The sequence below is a fragment of the Meriones unguiculatus genome, chromosome 10, assembly GCF_030254825.1.
Source record: "Meriones unguiculatus strain TT.TT164.6M chromosome 10, Bangor_MerUng_6.1, whole genome shotgun sequence".
Classification (NCBI taxonomy): domain Eukaryota; kingdom Metazoa; phylum Chordata; class Mammalia; order Rodentia; family Muridae; genus Meriones; species Meriones unguiculatus.
In genome coordinates this window covers 41,729,818-41,745,373 of record NC_083358.1, presented here as the reverse complement: position 1 = coordinate 41,745,373, position 15,556 = coordinate 41,729,818, and the positions used below count along the sequence as shown (strand labels likewise).

The following is a 15,556-nucleotide window of genomic DNA, read 5'->3' as shown; positions in this document are numbered from 1 at the left end:
ATTATAAAGAAGTAACATTCCTCAAATTATAAAGAATCAATTGGATTTTCTGTTAATTATTATAAATTCATTACTAACAATCCTATTATTAATGTCAACCATTAAAATAAATTTTGAGTTGATTCATTTTGGATTTATATCTTTCTAAAATTTTTTTCTGCAGGAGAGAGAAACGGTACCAACCCCTCCCCCTAATCATAAACTGAAATACTCCTCTGACGTTTACTCTGGGGAACCAGTGGGCTCCTTAGGTTAACTTACAGAGCAGTGGGTGAGGGGTTATGGACAGGGGTATATGTGGTCTTAATAAAGTGCCACCCTCGAAGTTCTGCACCAATATGGATGATGACTCTCCCATGGCCACATAGGTGGAACCACTCCCTAGTCCTCGCCTGCCTGTATATTCTAGCTCCATTTGCAATCAGGGCAGAACACATAGAACTAGCTGGTAAGGAGCAGGGTTAGATGCTTGGGTGAGGATCTCCTTACTCTCCTCATGCCTACTTCATTGATGGACTGCCAGCAGTCAACAAGTCCAGCTATGATGATCCTTTGTAAGCTGTCACAGATAAACTCAGGAAATGGGGACTCAGAAAATAGGCTTGTACAGTGTTGTCTATCCTACAGATATGTTAGGGTTTCATGTTTTTTTTCAGTTTAAATTTATTATATTTAATATTTTTATTACAATTTATTCACTTTGTATCACAGCTGTAGCCCTCTCCTCGTCCCCACCCAATCCTGCCTTTCTTCCCTCTTCTCCTCCCATGCCCCTTCCCTAGTCTACTGATAGGGGAGGTCCTCCTCCTCTTCTATCGGATCCTAGCCTGTCAGGTCTCATCAGGACTGGTCTGCATTGTCTTCCTCTGTGGCATGGTAAGGCTGGCTGCCCTCCCCTCTGGGGGAGGAGATCAAAGAGCCACCCACTGACTTCATGCCACAGACAGATCTCTGTTCCCCTTACCAGGGAGCGCATTTGGAGGCTGCCATGGGTTACATCTATGCAGGGGTTATAGGTTATATCCATGAATGGTCCTTGTTTGGAGCATCAGTCTCAGAACAGACCCCTGTGCCCAGATTTTTTTGGTTCTGTTGCTCTCCTTGTGGAGCTTCTGTTCCCTCCAAGTCTTTCTATCTCCCCCTTCCTTCATTAGATTCCCTGCAATCTGCCCAAAGTTTGACTAGAATCTCAGGATATCCTACTGGGTAGGGTCTTTCAGAAGTTAAACAACAACAAATTAAGTAAAACAATTTAAAAATGGGTACAGAGCTAAACAGAGAATTCTGAGTAGAGGAATATCGAATGGCAGAGAAACACTTAAAGAAATGCTAAACATCTTTAGTCATCAGGGAAATACAAATCAAAACAACCCTGAGATTTCACCTTACACCCATCAGAATGGCCAAAATAAAAAACTCAAGTGACAACACATGCTGGAGAGGTTGTGGAGAAAGGAGAACCCTCCTCCATTGCTGGTGGGAATGTAAACTTGTACAACCACTTTGGAAATCAATCTGACCCTTTCTAAGACAATTAGGTATAGTGCTACGTCAAGACCCAGCTATACTATTCCTAGGCAGATATCGAAAAGATGTTCAAGTATACAACAAGGACATTTGCTCAAACTTCCAGGTCTTTCTTTCTTTTTTTTTAAATTAAATTTTTATTTTTTATATTAATTACAGTTTATTTACTTTATATCCCAGCTGTAGCTCCCTCCCTCATTCCCTCCCAATCCCACCCTCCGTCCCTCATTTCCTCCCTACCCCTCTCTAAGTCCACTGGTAGGGAAGGACCTCCTCCCCTTCCTCCAGGTCTTTCTGTCTCCCCATTCTTTCATAAGATTTCCTGCACTCTGCCCAGAGTTTGGCTGTGAATCTCAGCATCTGCTTTGATACCCTGCAGGGTAGAATCCTTAGAGGCCCTCTGTGGTAGACTCCTGTCTTGTTCCTTATTTTTGCCCTCTTCTAATGTCTATTCCATTTCTTTTTCTGAATGAGGATTGAGCATTTTACCCAGGGTCTTCCTTCTTTATTAGCTTCAAGTGTACAGGTTTTAGTGTGATTATCCTTTATTATATGTCTAATATCTAATACCATGGATATATCCATGGTATATCCAGTGAATATATACCATGTGTGTCTTTCTCCTTCTGGGTTACCTCACTCGGGATGATCTTTTCTAGTTCCCACCATTTGCCTGCAAATTTCATGATTTCCTTGTTTTTAATTGTTGAGTAGTATTCCATTCTGTAAATGTATCACAATTTCTATATCCATTCCTCAATTGAGAGACATCTGAGTTGTTTCCAGGTTCTGGCTATTACAAATAAAGCTGCTATGAACATGGTAGAGCAAATGTCCTTGTTGTATACTTGAGCCTCTTTTGGATATATGCCTAGGAGTGGTATAGCTGGGCCTTGACGTAGCACTATTTCTAATTGTCTTAGAAAGGGTCAGATTGATTTCCAAAGTGGTTGTACAAGTTTACATTCCCACCAGCAATGGAGGAGGGTTCTCCTTTCTCCACATCCTCTCCAGCATGTGTTGTCACTTGAGTTTTTTATTTTGGCCATTCTGATGGGTGTAAGGTGAAATCTCAGTGTTGTTCCTGAATGACTAAAAACCTTGAGCATTTCCTTAACTGTTTCTCTGCTCTTCGATATTCCTCCATTGAGAATTCTCTGTTTAGCTCTGTACCCCAATTTTAAATTGGATTACTTGATTCATTGCTGTTTAACTTCTTGGGTTCTTTATATATTCTGGATATTAGCCTTCTGTCAGATATAGGGTTGGTGAAGATCCTTTCCCAGTCTGTAGGCAGTCATTTTGTTCTGAAGACAGTGTCCTTTGGTTTACAGAAGCTTTTCAGTCATGAGGCCCCATTTATTGATTGTTGATGTTAGAGGGTATGCTGTTGGTGTTCTGTTCAGGAAGTTGTCTCCTGTGCCAATGAATTCAATGTTTTCCCCCACTTTTTTTTTTTTCCTAAAATGTTTAGCGTGTCTGGTTTATATTGAGGTCTTTGATCTACTTGGACTTTCGTTTGTGCAGGGTGATAAGTATGGGTCTATGTGCATTTTTCTACATGTAGACATCCAGTTAGACTAGCACCATTTGTTGAAGATGTTATCTTTTTCCCCTTGTATTGTTTTGGCATCTTTGTCAAAGATCAGGTGTTCATAAGTGTGTGGGTTTATTTCTGGGTCTTCTCTTAGATTCCATTGATCTACCAGGCTTTCAAGCATTTTTGTTGCCATAACCTTTCTGGGTCCCTTATCTTTTTGGAGTAGGAATGTGGAATATATTAATGTAATCCCATGGAGTGTGAGAGATTGATTCAGAGATTGAATGTTATACAAGGAGGGGTATCTCTTACCATATGTTGCATGAACTTTCACTGGAGAGATGTGAGCAGATATCTGCTCCTCCAGAAATGATTTAGTTCTACCCAGGTCAAACCTATGAGTTCATTGTGCTTGCTCCCAAGGATGAAGGGTTACTTACACAGCAAAGGTGATTCCAAAGCAGCTACACCACCAAAGAAAATCTCACTTCAGCTTGGATAACAACTTACCTATACCTTCAGAGACAGAATTCCTCTTCATTTAACCTTCCACAATCGATATACTGCACCATCAAGCTAAGGCCAGAGACAATGTACACATGGAACACACTTACAGGCAACTGTGAATGAGATGTAGGGTGGAGTGACAAGGATCTCAGTTGAGGGTTTAATAGCTCTCCTCCTCAGAGGAACTGGTGACGGGCCAGATCTTGGATCTTTTTTTAATTTGGTTTGTTTGTTTTGAGACAGAATGTCTTTGAGTAACAGCCCTGGCTGCCCTGGAACTCACTCTTGTAAACAAGGCTGGCCTCAAACTCAGAATTCTGCCTGCCTCTGCCTCCCAAGTACTAGGATTAAAGGTTTAGGCTACCAATACCAAGGAATAGGCTGGATCTTAAGGGTCTGTTTCAGGTAGCCACAGCCATTTGATGAAGGTAGTTGTTTTAGTTTTATGTATGTTTCTGTGATAAAATATCCTGAAAAAGCCACTTGTTGGAGAAAGGGGTTTATTTGGCTGTCAGTTTCAAATTATAGTCCATCATTTTGGGAATATCAAGTCAGGAAGTCAACCAACATGTCAACCCACACCCAATGTCAAGAGAAAGGAGAATAAGCATACCCTTGCCTGCTACTCCCACACAGCTAGCTCTCTCCTATGCTGTTCAGACCCTCATGCTGTGTGCAGACAGTATGGATGCTGCCCACCGTGTGCTGAGTCTTCCCACTACAATTAGGAATCAAGGTTGCCTCCTACAGATGCTCCCACAGGCCAACCTGATCTAGAGAATTGTTCATTATGACTCTTCACAAAAGATCCTAGATTTTCTCTCAGGTTGGAATCAGCACAGTGGTACCAGTAGGAGAAAAGTAAGATAAACCTTACCATACCTCTTCATATTACTCCTCCTGCTGGATGGACCATTTCTTTATGAATCTATGGCACTATGAATGTTGTTTTATTGCACATGTGTCAATACATGTGTGTGGAGGTCAGAGGACAACTTATAGAATTCTTTGCTTTCTACCAAGTTCCAGGAATGGAACTCAAGTTGCTTGGCAAAAACACTTTTACCTTCTGTCCTATCTCAGTGTGTGTGTGTGTGTGTGTGTGTGTGTGTGTGTGATGTGCATGTACCCTGGTGTATGTTTAGAGGAAAGAAGACAGCTAATTGGAATTAGTTTTCACCATGTACCATGACTCAGCATCTGGCTTGGTGGCAGTTTTATTTCTAGGCCTTTAAAAGAAGGCCTCACTAAAGCAAAGCACATTTGTAGGGTGAATTTCCTGTTTGGCCTCAAGCCTTATGTTCTTCGTTTTCTGAAATAAATTTATAATCTAGAAAGTATAAGCTTCTTTTCTTTCAGTGATTGTGTGTGTGTGGAATGTGTTGCCTGGGATTTTTGTAAAAACTCTAGCTAAAAGATTTTTAACATTATCAGGAAGTTGAAATGAATGCATGGAATTCTACTTGACATGGAGGATATAAAATAGTATCATTATGTGTTTTATTATCTTGTCTGTGCTAGTTTTATTAATGTCTTATTTTTTAATATTTTATTTGCTCTTGTCCTGGCTAGTTGTATTTCAGCTTGCCACAAGCTAGAGTCATTTGGGAAAAGGAAACACAATTGAGAAATTGTCCCTACCAGATTGGCCTGTAGGCAAGTGTGTGGAGCATTTTCCTAATTAGTGACTGATGTGGGGGAGCTTAGCTCACTGTTGTTGGTACCACCCTGGACTTGGTGGTCCTGGCTTCTGTGAGAAAGCAGGCTGAGCAAGCCACAGGGAACAAGTGAGGAGGCAGCACTTTCCTGTCTCTGCATCAGCTCCTGCATTCAGGTTCCTGTCTGGACTTCCATTTCACTGTGATGAGGAAGTGTAAATGAAATAAACCCTTTCCTCCCCAAGTTGTTTTCGGTCATGGTGTTTACCACAACAGTGAAACCCCAGTGGAGACACCTCTTTTCTGATCACCCTTGTGGAGAACACACAGGTTTAACTTGGGGTTTTTACAGTGGTGGTGCCTTGTGCTTAATTTCTCTTAAAATGCTGCTGAGTAGTTTCTAATCAATGCAAAATCACTGAAATTTTGTAAAATTTGTTCTTCTAGAACACTTACAAGGATGGGATGATTATCCTCTTGATGCATGTTTTAGAGCTATAAGCTTAGAATGGATGACAGACTAACCATCCCTCCTAAGCTATTTACTCACAATGTCAGTAAAATAAAATTCTGATAGATTGACTTTAGAAAAAAATTGCTCTAATCATTTTCTTGATCCTTACTTGGCAAATGCTGGGTAGCCTATAAAATACTAATTAATGTAGTTTGTTTCTTGACTATTTTCAAGAGTACATTTTTTTGAAGTTGACATACAGCATACCCCATTAATTTTCAAAGTGTACAGAATTTGAATCTTTTCTTTTCTGAAATCTTAAATTACTTCTCTTTTAGGAGCTTTGAAATTCAAAGCCATTATATAACTCCTCATGTGAACATCTTTAATCATTTAGCTTTTAGTTTTCCCCTGACACAGTGGTTAGAAATAAACTCTCTACTGGGTTCTCACATGTCTTGAAGATAAAGGACAAACATCATTTTGTCAGCTGTACAGTGACTATTAACCTGACAAAACCTCATCCTGTTAGATCCCTATTAAATGGGTGTATTGGTTAGTTCTTGTCAGCTTGACACAGACAGAGACACTTGGAAGGAGCGAATCTCTGTTGAGGAATTGAATTGCCTCCATCTGTTTGGCCAGTGTTTAATGATTAATGTTTTAGGACCCTGCCGACTGTGGGGAGTGTCACACCTGAGAATGTCGTTTTAGGCTGTGTAAGAAAGCAAGCTATGAAAAGCTAGCTGGTGAACAGTAATTCCTTTCTTTCTTTCTTTTTTTTTTTTTTTTTAATTTTTTTGCTTTTTGTTTCCTGTTGGAGTTCCTGTCTTGACTTTCCTCTGTGATGGACTGTAACCTATGAGCTAAATAAACCCACCTTCCCTCCACCATCTTGGTTTCCATCAATGTCTTATTAGAGTAACAGAAGAGCAAACTAGTTCAGAAATTAGGTACCAGGAAGTGAGGTTATTGATGTGACAGACCTTACCATGTTTTGGGAAAGGACTGTGGAAGTGTTTGGAGCTTCTGGCTGGAAAAGCCATTGAACGCTCAGTTTCATATGCTGTTCTTTGAGGGATTATAAGATTGAAGTATTGAGAGAAATGCAGACCCTGCAAGCCTAGTCGTTGAAATCTCACAGGGAAGTTTGAGAGCTTCTTGAAGACTCTATCAGGGCTGTCCTGTGGTGTATATGAAATGAGAGTTTGGAGAAGCGAAACATGGTATGCTATACTAGGGTGATAGGTGCTGGCTGCCGGGCCTGGAAACTCAGTGGGGACTAACAGAAGGCTAGCATCGTGGAGGGAAAATCTGGGAAGCGTTTCCTCAGAGTCAGGGATACAAACAACTAGGACAGCAGGGGACATAAATTTTGTTTCAGCTCAGCCATACATTTTGATTAGGAGTCAAGAATGTTGTTCATGGCTTTGAGATAACTATGGTGGCAAGACAGGAGTGGCTTCTGATTGTGCAGGTCCAGGCTATTGCTTGTGTTCTGTGGAGACAGAAGGCTCACCTTCTTCGAGTTTCTCAGTTATGTCATAAATGGAAAATAGACAACCCCAATTGTCTCCTCATTTGTTGTTGTTTTTAATAGAATATTTATTAGTTTTTGACATTTTGTACATATGATATGCTCTGGTCATATCCACCCCAACATGTTCACCTGCACTCCATGTCCTCTACTTACAAAAATTATTTATTTTAGATGTGTGTGTGTTTTGTATGCATATATGATTGTGTACTACATGTGTGCCTAGTGTCCTTAGAGGCCAGAAGAGAGTGTTGGATCCCCTGGGTTTGAAGTTCCAGATGCTTGTGAGCTCCTATCTGCTCTGCCATCAATCCAGCCCCATTGGTTTTTTTCCTCCCTGTTTCTTGTTTTCCTACAAACCCTTGAGTCCAATTAGTGCTGCCAGTGGGTATTTTGACTGCATGTTGGCTTGTTCTTATGCGGGAAATCGTAGCTGCAGAGAATTCATAAGAGCAGTGGCTATGTTATGACCAAAGCACTGAATTTTATAGGATACCCCTTGTGCCTTTTGCTGGTAGATTCTGACTTTGGTTTTGTTGACTTTAGTCATATGTGTGGGACCATGGGGCCAGGTCTCTCAGTCCTAGGACAGAACTTTTTGTCATGATAGAAATGTTCTGTGTCCATATTGAGCATATACAGTAGCTTTAAGAGGGCATGGAACAATTGAAATATAGCCAGAAAGTGAATTTCTAAACTGAATCTATAACCTTATGCAATTTTAATTTATTGTAATTTGATTAGTCACTTTGTAAAAAGTGGCTACCATTTTGGACAACATAGCTTCTAAAGTGAACCAAGGAGAACTTTTCTTTATTTATATTACTTCAAATACTAAATGTAGGGGTGCTTCATGCCGATCAAACCTTCATTTTGCTATATCCAACATTCTGCTGTTTAATTCAGTTCTATAAGCAACTGTCTCAACTTAATGTAGATTCCAGGGGCTGAAGGCTCTGTACTCTAAAACTGCCTCTGACTTCAGAGTCTACTAGTGTTAGGATTAGGTGGTGTAAGGTACAGTGGCAGGTCCTGGCCACAGTGTGCTACTAAGAAATCACACCATACAACAGATCTAATGCAAGAGGTTTATTGGGGTGGGGAAGCAGTAAAAGGCCATCTTGCAGTGGGGACAGAAGAGATACATACATACAGACAGACAGACCATGAGACAGAGAGAACTAGATAGAGGGCTGTGATGTCAAGAGGGACCTTTTAAAGGGTGCACATGTTAGTAGGATCAGTGGAAATGCTCGACACCTGGGAATGGCAGGTGATGACATAAACTGCTGATGCTAAGTCACTGAAGGCAGGATGGGTGAGTGTCTGACTTATAAGTCACTGAAGGCAGGCTAGGCAAGCACCTGACTTTTAAGTCACTGAAGGCAGGCTGGGTGAGCGCCTGACTTATCAGAACTACTAAGTAGTGGCCCCAGGTTACCCACATATCTGACTTCACTTATAAATTTGAATTCCCATGAGTTTCTTTAGGATCAGTAGTTTGTTTTAATAGCTCAAGGAATACAGGGAAATACTTCACTTATCATTTATTATATCAGATATCATAGAGGATACAAATGAGTAGGCAAATGAGCACATATTGGCAAGATGCCAATCGGTCATGAGTACTGAGCTTTTCTTCCTGGGAATTGTGGAGTTCTACTACTTCCTGGCATTTAGTGTGTTCCCTAACCTGGAAATTGTCCACAGGCCATCATTTACAGTTCTTTCTAGAAGTTTCATTTTGAAGGTAGGATTAAGAAAATCATTAGTAATTGGTATTAACTTCATATCCTGCTGCTCTCTCTACCTTCCCTAGGTGAGGCCTCATGGGTTGAAAAGCCGAATGTCAGTTTTTCTTTTGTTTTCTTTGAAAACTACCTACCTTCTTTAGGTGTACGGTTTTGAAAGGCTAATGGGATGGACATCAGAAGAGGGCGAAAACAGGAAACAAGACAGGAGCCTACTACCATAGAGGGCCTATGAAAGACTCTACCCAGCAGGGTATCAAAGCAGATGCTGAGACTCATAGCCAAACTTTGGGCAGAGTGCAAGGAATCTTATGAAAGAAGGGGGAGATAAAAATACCTGGAGGGGACAGGATCTCCATAAGGAGAGCAACAGAACCAAAAAATCTGGGCACAAGGGTCTGTTCTGAGACTGATACTCTAACCAAGGACCATGCATGGAGATAACCTAGAACCCATGCAGAGATGTAGCTCATGGCAGCTCAGTGTCCAAGTGGGTGCCCTAGTAAGGGGAGCATGGACTGTCTCTGACATGAACTCAGTGGCTGGCTCTTTTATCATCTCCCCCTTAGGGGGGAGCAGCCTTATCAGGCCACAGAAGAGGACATTGCAGCCAGTCCTCATCATGATAGAGTAAGGTCAGATGGAAGGGGACGAGGACGACCTCCCCTATCAGTGGACTGGGGGAGGGACATGGGAGCATATGAAGGAGGACAGGATTGGAAGGGTTGAAGGGAGAGCTCTACAGCTGGGATACAAAGGGAATAATTGTAATAAATAAAAAATAAATTAAAAGAAAAAAGAAAACCACCTCCCTATCCTGATGCCATCTATGGGCATATCAGGAAGCACCTGATTGGCCATCTTCAGATGTCTCTGAAAGGGACCTATGAGCAAAATGTTCCTTTCACTTCTGTCGCAGGGAATATGAGAGGATCCAGAACTATTGATGAAACAGAATGTCTGTTTTAGTTTCACAGGAGAGTCAGACAGGTAAAGAGTATAAGAACAGAAGTGAGGAAGAAAGAGAGAGAGAGAGAAGCAGGCCGGTTATAGCCGGCCCAGATGATGTCATAGGATGCAGGTATTGACATACGACATTGTCAGGACCCTACAGCTCCCTAAAAGCAGGCCAGTTGAATTGCCTACACAATATAACACTTAGATAAGTTTTTAAGGATGAGAATTTTGAAACAGATAAGAATATAGTTATGTGTGACTCCTTAGCTGAGTGAACTAAGTTAGCAATATAAGCATCTGTATATTAGCATCACTCTTTGGAAAAAGAAGAAATCTCTTGCTATATGTCATTCTGTTTGTTTTTATTATTCTTTCATTATTATTATTATATTTTTTGGTACATTACTGGTATCACAAAATGCTGTTCAAGTTCAGTAAAGCAGGCCCTGAAAGAGGATGGGTGTTTTGGTCTTTGAAATTAATCTGTTGGATTGTTTAGAATTTAAACTTTGTAATCTACAATGGTTAAGACAGGACCATTGGCTCATAGTCTCAGCTACTCTAGAGAGGTGGATATATCCCCTCGGCTTGTTATTTGGAAACAGTTTGGCCAATATAGGGTGAGACAGCCGATTGAAAAAAAATATATTATATGTAATTAGTAAATAAAAAATGTGCCCTGTAACTTCATAGAATTCTTAGCTTGGTAATGATGTGTGGAGGAGAAATGAAAACATACTTGTATTATCAATTAGGTAAAACATGTTATCCGTAAAGCGGGGAAGTTTGCATACTGACCTGCACTAGAATATAGTCTAAAGTATTTTTCCATTGACTGTCATTGTTAAGAATTTCCAGGTAACTGTATAGTTGACTACAGTCAATGGAACCCTGTTTTACATAGAAAACATGTATTTCACTCATAATCAAATAAGATGGGCTGTCATGGTGGCTCAGTAGGCAAAGGTGCCTGCCACCAAGCTTGATGACCTAAGTTCAATCCTTGGGTCCCACATGATGGAAGGAGAGAAATGATCCCCACTAGTTTTCTACCAACCTTCAATAGCTTGTGTTGTATAGGTATACACACCCACACATATACAAATACACACACATATGCAAACACCATACTGTGTAGGCAAATGAAATGTTTTTTAAAAACCTCAATTAAATAATATGCGAAATATTGCAACAAAATGTTGCTGCCATGCTCACACACTCCCTATTCCATTTTAATTTAGTGCTGTGATCTGTCATTTGACAGTTGCGTTCAGTCTAATAAGTGAGTCATCATGAGCTTTGTCTATCACTTTTCCTTAGTGATAGACTTTCTACTTTGTCCATTCCTCAGCATATAAGTTTTAGCTTTCCTTATGATAAAAATTGCTTGAAAATAACTGATAGTCTTCAATTCAGATGAATACGTGAATAACCACAATTCAACATTTGATATTTGATTCTAGGTCCAGCAGTTTAAGCAAGATCCACGGCCCACAACTTGTCTTCACTCTATTTTTAGTGTGCACACAGGGGATGAGCTACTTACCTATGAAGAATATGGCCATCTTCAGGTAAAAGAAAAATTAAAAATTCATTTTTCCACTATTTGCATTCCATAGCATGGCATATTTGAGGCTCCTTACACTTTTTAAAAGTAAATTTCATGATTTACTTTGAAATAGGAGTGTAGATGAACTCTGTAATAGAAAAGAAAGTTCACTTGCAACCCACAGGCTCAAGAAATTACTGTCATGGAGTTTATGGAGTATTTCTCTTTAGAAGATGGATACCTACTCTTCCCTCAGTAATTAAAACTTGTTTATATATTTTAAAGAATTTCTACACTTGCAAATAAATGACAGTTGACAGGAGTATAACAGTTACTCAGAAGTTTTTGTTGGACTACAAATCATATTTTAATATGTCAACCAATCATTTTTTAAAATATCACATATATTTTGAGATGTACCAGTTTTGTGTTTTGTTAAATTCTATACCCATGCTAAGAATGTACCATAAAAATTTTTTTGTTGTTTTATTTTCACTACCACCCCTACATCTGTGTATATCCGAGATATCCTGTGGCTTGTTTCTAAGATATAATTGTTATATGTACTTTTTATTCTTAACAGAGTTTCTTTTTGTTTGCCTGTATATTCTGCTATTTTTGAATAAAGTACTATCAATCATACATTGCTTACTAAAAATAAGAGTTTTTCCTGTATGTGTGCAGGTGCACGTATGTGTGTGTGTGTGTGTGTGTGTGTGTGTGTGTGTGTATAACAGTGTAGCTAGAGGCCAGAGAACAATCTGCAGTGCAGTTACTTGACACTCTCCAGCTTCTTTTGAGATAGAGTCTGCTATTGGTTTAGTGCACACTCATGAGGCTAGCTAGTGAAGGGTAGGGATCTGTCTTTTTTTTTTTTTTTTTTGCCTACCAGCACAGGGATTACAAGAGGTGCCCCCAAACCCAGCCTGGGTTCTGGAGATCACCCTGTGCTCACGCAGGCAAGCATGTTAACAGCTGAGCTATCTGTTCTTCACCCTGTTGTAAATATGTTACTGCATTAACGAATCAGTTGAATAGATCATATTATTTCTACTTAGAATTTAGAAACTTACCTTAAGAAATGAAAGCTTGTTATAAATTCAAAAGAATTTCAAACTTTAGTATATTTTCTCCAAGCACAGAAAGTACTTTGCCCTGTTTCTGTGTAGGAGAAAGTTACGCTTGTTTTTAGTGATGATCGAGTTAACTGTATTTTTTGAAAACTTTATTATAGATTATTAAAATCAAAATGCAAAATGTGTAACATTAATTTTCCTTTAAGCAAATAAACTTTGGATCAGTGAGATAGCACAGTGGTAAAGGTACCTACCACCCAACCTGATGACCTAGGAAGGCGAGAACCAACTCTAGAAATCTGGCCCCTGACCTCCACTCATGCACCATGGTGTATGTGCATGCACTGGACAAAGAGCTAAAGTGTAATAAAGTTTAAATCCTTAGGATTACTAATTTATAAGGCTTTAAAAGTCTCAAAAAGATTATATCAAAAGAGAGCAGTTTCTCTAAAGAGTAGAATTACAGTTTTTTCCCTTATGTTCACATTTATCATTTTAATTCTTGTGATGGAATATGTGTAATGAAAATATTTTTAATTGATAGGCCATCTATATATTCCTGGCATATGTAATTTTAAATAATAGAGACAATGATCTGACCAAGATAATTGGCATGTCTGTCATATCAGACATTGAAAATTTCTTGGTGTTGCAGACATTCACAGTCTTTCTTGCTAGCCCAGTGGTGGTGCACACCTTTAATCCCAGCACTCAGGAGGCAGAAGTAAGTGGATCCCTGTGAGTTCAAGGCCAGCCTGGTCTCCAGGCTGTCTCCAGGCTGTCTTGGAACTCAGTGAAATCTCATCTTGAAAAAAGCCATAAAACAAACAAACAAACAAAAAACAAAACACCCATCTTCTCAGGGACTGTCTCTGACATGAACTGATTGGCCTGCTCTTTAATTACCTCCCCCTGAGGGGGAAGCAGCCTTACCAGGCCACAGAAGAAGACAACACAGCCACTCCTGATGAGACCTGACTAGGATCAGAAGGAAGGAAAAGAAGTCCTCCCCTATCAGTGGACTTGGGGAGGGGCATGCATGCAGAGGGTGGAGGAAGGGAGGGATTGGGATAGGAGGAGGGAGAGAACCACAGGGGGGATACAATGTGAATAAAGGGCAATTAATAAAAAAAATAATAAAAAACAAAAAAACAAAGTCTTTCTTAATAGAGATTTCTATGTATTTAATACTCTGCTATTCTTAAAATAAAATACTTTATAGTGTGTAGCTAATGAAAACAATGCAAGATATTATAAAACAATTTAAATGTGTAGTTAGTTATATAAAAATTATAAAAATGAAAGGCACTCTTGGGAAACTTTCCTAGAATGTACTGTCTCAGACCTAGAATTGGAGATGTGGCTTTATTTTGGTTTTTAAGCTACTCATCTTTGTAACAGAAGAAGAATTATTTTTCTCCTTTCATTAAGAAAATTCAAAGTCATGTGCATTATCCTTAGGCTCATTGCCTGCATCACATTATAGGCACGATAGACTACTAAGACCTTGTTTAGTGCCTTTCATTTTATAAGGCAGGAAGTTGACATTGAAAGAAAAATGACATCTCTAAGGTCTCTGGGTCGATGTAAGCTCAGCCATTTCCTATCTCTAGGACTCAGGTTCTTCATCCATCAAGTCGACTGCTGATTTTATCCTGGAAATACATATTTCAGACAAAATTTTACTTTGGATGTCAGCACATCATAATTGAAAGTTGGGACTCTGGTTTAGATGGAGGCCTGCTGTCCTGTATACCTTGTAGATTGCTCTCACCTGTTCCACTTCTGCTACTAGGGGACCTAGCATTTTTTGTAATTAAAACTTTTTATTTATTTATTTATTTATAATAATTTATTTGTTACTTATATTCATTATTTCAATAATTTATTAATTATATATTCATTTAAATATTTATTCATTACATATTCCCCCTCCCTCAGTTCCTCTCAGTCTACCCTCCTTCTGTCTTCTCACCTATCCCCTTCCCCTAGTCCACTGAAAGGGGGAATTCTCTTTCCCTGCCATCTGCTTATCAAGTCTCATCAGGACAGCCTGTATCTTCTTCCTCTGTGCCCCTCCCCACACACACTAGGAGGAAGTGATCAAAGAGCAGGCAACAGAGTCCATGTCAGAGATAGCCCCTGTTCTCCTTACTAGGAACCCACATGAAGACTGAGCTGCCTGTCTGAGCAGGGGGTCTAGGTCCTCTTCCTGCATCCTCCTTGGTTGGTCTGTCAGTTCCTGAAGGCCTCCATGGACCCAGGTCTTTTAGCTCTGTTGCTCTCCTTGTGGAGCTCCTGTCCCCTTTAGGTCTTTCTATCTCTCCCTTTTTCCATAAGATTCCCTGCACTCTGCCCAAAGTTTGGCTATGACTCTCAGGAGGACAGGAACCTTCCACAGAGGGCCTCTGAAAGACTACCCAGCAATTACTGTGTTCAATTTTAGAACATTTCTTTACCTTCAAACTCTAAGCAAAATCAGCTGCTCTGCATTTTCCCTGAAGTTCCCTAAGTAACCTGTTTCACTTTATGCTTCTAGAATGCCTATTTTTCACATTTCAGATTTAAATGCAATCATATAAGATAGGCTGTTTTGTTGCTGACTTCTTTGATTATCAAAGCTACATTACCAAATGGTTCCATAGTTAAGGAGCCAATAGAGAGGGAGGGAAAGGATATGCTTGCATATATACTTGAGACCAGGCTGTTGAGAGTTGTGTGTTGATAGGTAATATTTGGGAAATAGCTCATGTAACTTTTTAATTTCTTTTTGAGAACTAAGGTGTCGCTGTTGTTCCCACTGGGTGCCACTCTGTGTTAAGATAACTTAGCCTGCTAAGTGGTAGACCTACAGGCACTGCCGTCACACCTGGCAGCTCACATGATTGTTGATGCTGAGTCCCGCAACAGCCTATCTGCAAGGAATGACCAGGATTCCAGTATTGAAGCTCATTCAAAGTCTGAAAGTATGGTTCTCAGTTGGAGAGGAAAGGGTGCATG

At 39.8% G+C, this 15,556-nt stretch overlaps 1 protein-coding gene across 5 annotated transcripts in view; it reads left to right on the top strand.

The window, feature by feature from the left end:
• Positions 1-15,556, top strand: part of Phkb (phosphorylase kinase regulatory subunit beta) — a 216,134-nt gene that overhangs the window by 41,106 nt on the left and 159,472 nt on the right. For all 5 annotated transcript variants that reach the window (XM_060392297.1, XM_060392294.1, XM_060392295.1 and 2 more), the window contains one exon: positions 11,395-11,502. In XM_060392297.1, coding sequence (XP_060248280.1) covers positions 11,395-11,502 — 108 coding nt within the window. The remainder of the gene's footprint in view (positions 1-11,394; positions 11,503-15,556) is intronic.